Source organism: Nyctereutes procyonoides, unplaced genomic scaffold (assembly GCF_905146905.1).
Source record: "Nyctereutes procyonoides isolate TBG_1078 unplaced genomic scaffold, NYPRO_anot_genome, whole genome shotgun sequence".
Taxonomy (NCBI): domain Eukaryota; kingdom Metazoa; phylum Chordata; class Mammalia; order Carnivora; family Canidae; genus Nyctereutes; species Nyctereutes procyonoides.
Genome location: NW_026575046.1, coordinates 29,744,898 through 29,753,612, shown reverse-complemented (window position 1 = coordinate 29,753,612; position 8,715 = coordinate 29,744,898). Strand labels below are relative to the sequence as shown.

At 43.6% G+C, this 8,715-nt stretch overlaps 1 protein-coding gene across 4 annotated transcripts in view; it reads right to left on the bottom strand.

Moving 5' to 3' along the window:
- Nucleotides 1-7,058: 7,058 nt before the first annotated feature.
- The window catches only part of SMIM3 (small integral membrane protein 3), a 47,271-nt gene continuing 45,614 nt past the window's right edge, over nt 7,059-8,715 (bottom strand). For all 4 annotated transcript variants that reach the window (XM_055324923.1, XM_055324924.1, XM_055324922.1 and 1 more), the window contains one exon: nt 7,059-8,413. In XM_055324923.1, the coding sequence (XP_055180898.1) occupies nt 8,220-8,402 (183 nt within the window). In that variant the 5' untranslated portion in view covers nt 8,403-8,413 and the 3' untranslated portion in view covers nt 7,059-8,219. The remainder of the gene's footprint in view (nt 8,414-8,715) is intronic.

The window sequence follows — 8,715 nt, the reverse complement described above, 5'->3', positions numbered from 1 at the left end:
TAAAAAAAAAAATAAGAGTGATCTACCATCCTGGTGTCCAGAACGTCCACAAATCATTCTTCGGCCAATTGCCATTCAATTCCTAAAACACAAAATATCTTCATTTTTAAAGTAAATATCAATTCTTTATTACACACAATATAAACATTTGCTATGTATCATGAGACAGAAACATTCATATTGGATTTTTTTCTAACAACAACAAAAAATTTTAAAGACATTTTTTGAGGTCCAAATCTTGAGTAAAGGCAAAGTATATAGAACTCCAGTAGGGAAAAGTCTTTTATTTATTTATTTTTTGGTATATTTTTTTACTGGAGTTCGATTTGCCAACATATAGTATAACATCCAGTGCTCTTCCCGGCAAGTGCCCCACTCAGTGCCAGTCACCCCACCCCACCCCCGCCCACCTCCCTTTCCACCACCCCTTGTTCGTTTCCCAGAGTCAGGAGTCTCTCATGTTCTGTCTCCCTCTCTGATATTTCCCACTCATTTTCCCTCCTTTCCCTTAAAATCCCTTTCACTATTTTTTATACTCCCCGAATGAATGAAACCATATAATGTTTGTCCTTCTCCGATTGACTTACTTCACAGCATAATACCCTCCAGTTCCATCCACGTTGAACAAATGGTGGGTATTTGTCGTTTCTAATGGCTGAGTAATCTTCCATTGTATACATAGACCACATCTTTAGCCATTCATCTTTCGATGGACACCGAGGCTACTTCCATAGTTTGGCTATTGCGGACACTGCTGCTGTAAACATTGGGGTGCAGGTGTCTCAGTCTTTCCCTGCATCTATATCTTTGGGGTAAATCCCCAGCAGTGCAATGGCTAGGTAGTAGGGCAGATTTTTCTTTAACTCTTTAAGGAACCTTCACACAGGTTTCCAGAGTGGCTGTGCCAGTTCACATTCCCACCAACAGTGCAAGAGGGTTCCAGTAGGGGAAATTGTAGTCACTAATAGCAATTCTGAAGTTCATAAAGACTATATTCTTAAAAAAAAAAGTATATTCTTCATACTGTTATGAAATTTATTGTCAAAATGAAAAATTATGAAAACTATTTTTTGGTGAAAACTGTTTTTTTTTTCTATCTGTATTTGTCTGTGTCTTCATTTCATTAACACTGAGTTCCAACCACTGCTAAACTTTTATTGTACAGTCATATTAATATGGGGTTTTTTGTTAATGTCACTAAGACACAAATCTGAGGGAAAAAACTTGATCGTTAAAGTAAAATAATTTTAAGGAAAATATATAAATAGAAAATGAGGATAATAGTTATTTGACTTAGCTTTTTATGTTATTTCTTAGTTTCTCCTTAGACTGTTTAGCTGTTGTGATATTGTGATTTATAAGAAATATATATATTTAGTCATTCAGACAACCAAAGTGTATTTCTCATGTATATTTGTCCCTTGCACACAGTTCCTGGTCCACAGTTCCTCAGAATTTCCTGAGTGATAAGAGCAATGGGAGCTCCTTTTGTCATCCTATTAGTCTCTTGGCTTCAGTTCCTGAAATTACTTCAGAGCCATAAAGGTGAAATGAGGGTCTTGTTATTCATAATCAGCCCCTTTCCACCACAACTGGATTTATGTTAGTGAAGTGACTTGGTGGAAGCCATGTAAGAATGGAGCTCGTTGCCAGGGAAACCAACCATGACTACAGGGGTGGAACATTCAGTCCCCGCCCCTGATTTCCAGGGGGGTTGAATCAATCACCAGTGGCCAAGGACTTAATCAATCATGTCTCTGTAATGAAGCCTTCATAAAAACCTAAAAGGAGGGAGTTTAGAGAATTTCCATGTGCCACAGTGCCAGGCCCCAAACTCCACAAGAGTAGGAGCTCCTTTGTTCAGGACCTCACCCTATGTGTCTCTTTGTCTGACTGCTGATTTGTATCCTTCAATATCCCTTGTAATAAATCAGTGATTTAGTAATCTAGTGGGTAAACAGGTTTTTCTGAGTTCCGTGAGCTGCTCTAGCAAAATAATGGAAGCCAAGGAGGAGTTTGTGGGAACCTCTGATTTATGACCAGTCAGAAGCACAGGCAACAACCTGGACTTGACCTTTGTGCCCTGAGGTGGAGAGGGGCTTTTGGAGCCTCCAATATGTAGCTATAGGTCAGAAGCACAGGTAACAACCTGGGCTTGGGACAGGCCTGAGACGTGGAGAGCAGTGCTATGGAACTGAACCCTTTACCTGTGGGATCTGATGCTCTTTCTCTGGGTGGATAGTGTCAGAACTGAATTCGCAAACCCCCTGCTGGTGTCTTTCACTCTCACTGCTTTCGTGCAGGGGCCCTCGGAATGTTTCCTCAGGTATTTGGGTGAAACCAATCCAGCAAGACAGATCCAGCAGACTTGCCTACCCGTATCTGTATTAAGACAGAGCTAATGATCCTCCCCCATTTTTAGGTAACATATAAACACTGAGTACTTACTGCAAACCAGGGTCTCTGTAAATATTTTAGATATGGTGTCTTCCTTAATCTCAGCGGCACCGCAGAGATAAGCATGATCTCCACTTTTACAAATGAGGGCAGCAAGACCCAGACAGCTGTTTTCAACAGAACATGCTGGTGGAGCCAGATGGAATTCAGTCTGCTTGACCGGAAATTTGTACATATAAACAGTTCACTGTATAATGCTGTCAAAATTTAAATATATATAATAACTTTTTGGATTTGGACAAATAATGTTATTAGAAACCTAACACAGAAACTTTTCTTTTTCAAAGATTTTATTTCATATAGAGTGAGCAAGAGAGAAGGCATGAGTAGGGGGTAGGAAGAGGGAGAGGGAGAAACAGACTCCCCACTGAGCAGGGAGCCTGACACACAGGGCCCTGGGAACATGACCTGAGCCAAAGGCAGCTGCTTAACTGAGCCACCCAGGTGTCCGAGAAACCTTTTCTTAGCATGTAAATCTCCATGGGAATTGAAGAGCCTTTCATACACTTCAGTTAAATTCTTTGTGTGATTTGAACAATTTAGAAGTTGCTTCAACTTTGAGAATTAAGGATTTCAAAATTTTATTTATTTTTTTCATCTCTCTTTTTTTTAAATAATAAATTTATTTTTTATTGGTGTTCCATTTGCCAACATACAGAATCACACCCAGGGCTCATCCCGTCAAGTGCCCCGCTCAGTGCCCGTCACCCATTCACCCCCACCCCCCGCCCTCCTCCCCTTCCTTTTTTTTTTTTTAATTTATGATAGTCACACACACAGAGAGAGAGAGAGAGAGAGAGAGAGAGAGAGGCAGAGACATAGGCAGAGGGAGAAGCAGGCTCCATATACCGGGAGCCCGACGTGGGATTCGATCCCGGGTCTCCAGGATCGTGCCCTGGGCCAAAGGCAGGCGCCAAACCGCTGCGCCACCCAGGGATCCCCCTCCTCCCCTTCCACCACCCCTAGTTCGTTTCCCAGAGTTAGGAGTCTCTCATGTTCTGTCTCCCTTTCTGATATTTCCTACCCATTTCTTCTCCCTTCCCCTCTATTCCCTTTCACTATTATTTATATTCCCCAAATGAATGAGACCATATAATGTTTGTCCTTCTCCGATTGACTTACTTCACTCAGCATAATACCCTCCAGTTCCGTCCATGTCGAAGCAAATGGCGGGTATTTGTCGTTTCTAATGGCTGAGGAATATTCCATTGTATACATAGACCACAGCTTCTTTATCCATTCATCTTTCGATGGACACCAAGGCTCCTTCCACAGTTTGGCTACTGTGGACATTGCTACTATAGACATGGGGGGGCAGGTGTCCCGGCGTTTCACTGCATCTGCATCTTTGGGGTAAATCCCCAACAGTGCAATTGCTGGGTCATAGGCAGATCTATTTTTAATCAACATTTTATTATTATCACCACTTCACATCACAATCTTCTTTCCATTCTCTCTTTAGCAAGAATCATATAAAGACCTGATGAAAGTTTTATCTTACCAAAAGGCTTAAAATTTTTTTTGACATTTAAAAGTATAGAAAGCAACTTCTGTGAAGGATTAAAACTTAGAAGTGGAAAACTTGGTGTTTTATTAAATAATGGTGAATAAATTATGAAATAATTCCTGAAGGGAGATTAATATAGAAGAGGTATGATTTTCACACTTGTTTAAGGCCCTCTGTGAATTTAGTGCCAGTCTTACTGGATGTCAATGGGGAAGTTTTCTGCCAATCTCAATACTTTGATAATTTAAGAATCCAACCCCATTAGGCCTTTGGTATTTTTGTATTATTGGCCATCTTATAGTTAACCATTACTGAGAGACTTCCATGTGCCAAGCACTGGGCAAATTCTTTTCTTTTCTATCTCGTTTAATCCCCTCCACACTCAGAAGTAACTGTCATCACCATTTTACAGATGAAGAAACTAGGACTCACTAGCAATAGATCATAGGTATTGAGCATTTGCTGTATTTTACCACCTACCTTGCCACTGTGACCACATATAATACTTGTAACAATCCTGTGAGGTAGCTAGAGTTACTCCTGTGTCTATTTTACAGATGAGGAAATTAAGACTCAAAGAGTTTGTTACCTTGCCCACAATCAGAAAGCCAACATACAGTGAAGCCAAGATTGTTCAGGCCCTTGCTCTGCTGCCAAAGGAGGGAATGAGGATGACAGCCACCATGTAATGCAAAGTGTGAATTTCCCACTCAGGCAAGATGGTAGGATGAGGTAACTCATGACAGTGATCTTCATGCTCAGAAGTGGGGCGCCTGGGTGGCTAGGTCGACTGACTCTTGATTTTGGCTCAGGTCATGATCTCAGAGTTGTAAGACTGAGCCCCATGGTAGGCTCTGCACGTAAAGCAGGAGTCTGCTTGAGATTCTCTCTCTCTCTCCCTCTGCCCTTCCCTGCCCCACTGTCTCTAAAATAATGTATCTTTTTAAAAAAAATGCTCAGAAGTTCCAAGGAAAAGGAAGTTGATCTCTTCAGGGTGGCCCCCAAGGGGGCATCTTAAGGCCTGACTTCTCTCTTACTCAAGGAAGAATTTTATTTTATTATTATTTTATATTTTTTTTAATAATAAATTCAATTTTTATTGGTGTTCAATTTGCCAACCTACAGATTAACACCCAGTGCTCATCCCGTCAAGTGCCCTGCTCAGTGCCCGTCACCCATTCACCCCCACCCCCGCCCTCCTCCCCTTCCACCACCCCTAGTTGGTTTCCCAGAGTTAGGAGTCTTTATGTTCTGTCTCCCTTTTTGATATTTCCTACCCATTTCTTCTCCCTTCTCAAGGAAGAATTTTAATACAAGGGTTATCAAGGAGTGGTTTCAGCAAGAAGTGAATTCCTTTCCACCAACCATGTGGTTCTCCACGTTTAACTTGTTCACTGATCACCCAGGTAGCTTTTTGTTACAAAACAGATATGCAAGACCTTTTCCAAGGGATTCTCATAAATGTGAACCAGGACTCTGGGAGCTGCATTTGTAAATAAATGCTCCTGGGTGAATCTGTTGCAGGTTGTCAAGAACACTGGGAAATACTGAGGAGGCAACACATGGCAACCCTACCATTAGAGAGGGAGATTCCTTTATTATAGGGGAAGTTGGATTGGATGATCCTAAGTTACCTTCAGGGTTGCTGAAACCAGCACTGGAAAAATAAAATGTTGAGCGCTAGGAATGATAGTATTGGCTGGGAACTGTGAGCTACTTCACTTGAGGAAGAAAAAAAAAAAAAAGAGCTGTATCGCCATCTGGTGGACTGCCTAAAAGTCTTTATTTACACTCCACCCTAAAATCCTAGAATGATTTTCTCATTCTCTTTCTCAATTCTGATACCTTCCGCTTTACAGACCTGGAATCAGATTCAGAAAGGCTAGGTGGCACACACAGAACCTACACCCCACATCCAGCAATTCTCAGGGTACTGTTTTTCATAGGCTCCAATTGCACAAGACTGATGCCATGCTTATCAATTACAAATATCTCAAGTTTTCCTCCAGCAAGTAATCAGGAGGTTTAAGTTCTAGACAGCTGCCCCAGTGAAACAAAGTTCCCAGATACTTCAGTACTACAATTCTCAAAGGACAGGGCACTGCTTTAAAAACGCAGAAATCTTGGCTCTGTCTTATGCCCATAGCTATGGACCGACCACTAGACCGTGGATGCTTCACACCCTGCAGTCTCTGTCCTAATCTAACTAGGTCCCAAACGGAAGCCTCACATGTGTGCATCTGATTAGCAAACCTAAATCACGTCTGAATCTCTGGCTACAGTTTAGTTAGGGAAATGTAGTGTTCATGTTTAATGTAGGTTTTCACTTGCTAGCCTCTGTCACCTAGGAAGGCATAGGGAAAAGGGAAAAGCAAAGCAAAGATTGGGATAGATGCTGAGCAAACCAATCCAAATCTTATCACATAAAGTTATTCCCCTTGACCATTCTTCCCAAACCCTCCTCCCTTACCTCTGTACAACAGCCCCATTCCTGGAGAGTTGTCCATTCTGTCTCCACCTCCTTACCTCTGTCTCATTCCTCAACCCACACAATAAGATGTCATCCCCCTCATAGCACCTCTAAGCACATGATCTTTACAATCTCCTTGCTTTATCTTTCCCCCGCCCCCCTTCCACTCCTATGTAGTGTCTGCCAAGTTCTGCATTTAGCTCTGCCCCCGGTCCATGTACTCTGCCTGGGTGGTCCTGTCCCCTTGCGGGGCGTAGCTACCATATGCAGATAATCCCCCAAAGCGTAACTCCAGCCACAAAATCTTTCTCAAAGAACAGACCTAGGTTTCCAGTTGCATCGTGAAAGTGTCTGCCTAAAGATCACGAGCACCTCAAACACGATGTGTCTGACACCAAATTCATCACTTACCCACCAAATTCGTTTTTCTCCTTGCATCCTATGTCTAAGTAAACCACAAATACCCACTTGCCAAAGCTGGAACCTTGGAAGTCAACTGGATTCCTCTCTTTCCCTTTCAGTTCTTACATTCATACTGTCTCTAAGGCCCATAAATTCAGTGGAATCCTTGTACCCAAGTTCCTGAGCTTATTATAAGTGCTTGATAAAGAAAGACCTCAGACATGGTCATTCTAGCACTTTATTGGAAACTGGTCGCATACATCAATGAAATCAGACCAAAGTAACAGCATCACTTCCACACAATATTCTGATATCTGTGCTATATCTTCTTACATAATTTAATAAATCCCAAGATGTTCCTGATTTTGGTCAAAGAGCTTGAGTGGTCCAGAAATCTCTCTATAAATATAGATCATAGCATCTAAAATAATCATCGCTGTCTTGAGTGAGTTCCAAAAGTCCTGGGAACATCTCTTAAAATCTGTAGCTTAGACTGGCTGCAGTGCTGGTGGGAGGGGATGAAGGGCGTACACTTGACACCACGGAGCTGGTTAGAGCAGGTGCTGGGGTGAGGGGACACAGCTTCTTGAGTGTGAGGCACACAAGTTGGTGGGGGCTGGAGATCCTGAAAGCCATCCAGGGAACTCAGCCACCCTGTGTTGTGACACATAGCTTGAGTGTCAAAGTGAGGAGACTCCAATGCAGAAAGAAGCCCATCACCTCAGGTCCCTCGGCCTTGCCAAGAAATGGCAGTGCCATCCTCTAGACTGTTACAGGGGTAGACATTCTGGCACAGGAAGGTCCTAGGAAGTTCTACCCATCTCCCTCCTCCTGCCACACTCAGTTCCCTCCAAATTAGGTTAACTTGAGGGAGTGGCACCACAGAGAAAATGACTTTGAGCCAAAACCCTGCTGGCCCCTTGGAATGCAGACAGGGTATCTTTGCTTGGTTCCACCTGAGGGGCACTGGCAAAGGCTGCTCTGCCCCCAGTGTCTTCGTCACCACCCTGAAGGGCATTGTCAGCAATTATAACCCCCGTGTATCTGTGGTGGCTTTACCATTCATAGCCACAAACAGCTTTAACCTCCACCCAAGGCATTGGTTCTTACAACCCTCTGAGGTAGGAAGGGCAGGACCATGATCCCCATTTAGATCCCCCATGATCCCCATGTGGGAACCTGGAACCCACAGAGTTAGGTCCCTTGACCCAACTCACACAGCTGGCCGGTGGCAAAATCCAAACAAGAACTCCGGTCTCCTCTCACACATCAAGCTCCAGAGTCCACACTCCAAAGCCCCTCCTGCTGCTTTTCTGAGAAGGAAGAGGCTGGGGGAGGAGATACTATCCATGTTTCTCCCCGGCCCCTCTTGGGACACTGATTTCAGACAGCCCCGTTGAGGACAGGATGAGTCCGCATGCGGTAGATAATGACCGCGGTGGCTGGGCACAGCAACAAGGAGGTCATGATGACAATGGTGGCCAGGATGATGAGGACAATGACCCAGATATCCAGGATGTGCTTGGGGAGTGCGGCTTCCATGGGGACCTGGCTGACGGCATCCATGCTGCTTCACTCTGTGACAGACAGGAGAGAGGAAGTCACTATTCTGTACCCTCTCCAGGACTCAGAGGCTTGGGTCATTTACCAGCTGGGTGCTCTTAAGGTTACCTGACCAATAATGGGCTCACTTACCCAGGGGGGTAGTGTGCTAAGCCCCACCACCAGCTCCATAAGGTGGAGACTATTACTGTCAGCTTTTTTATTACTTTTTTTTTAAGATTTTATTTATTTATTTGAGAGAGAGCACAAGCAGGGGGGAGGGGCAGAGGGAGAAGGAGAAGCAGACTCTGCTGAGCAGAAAGCCTAGGAAGGACTC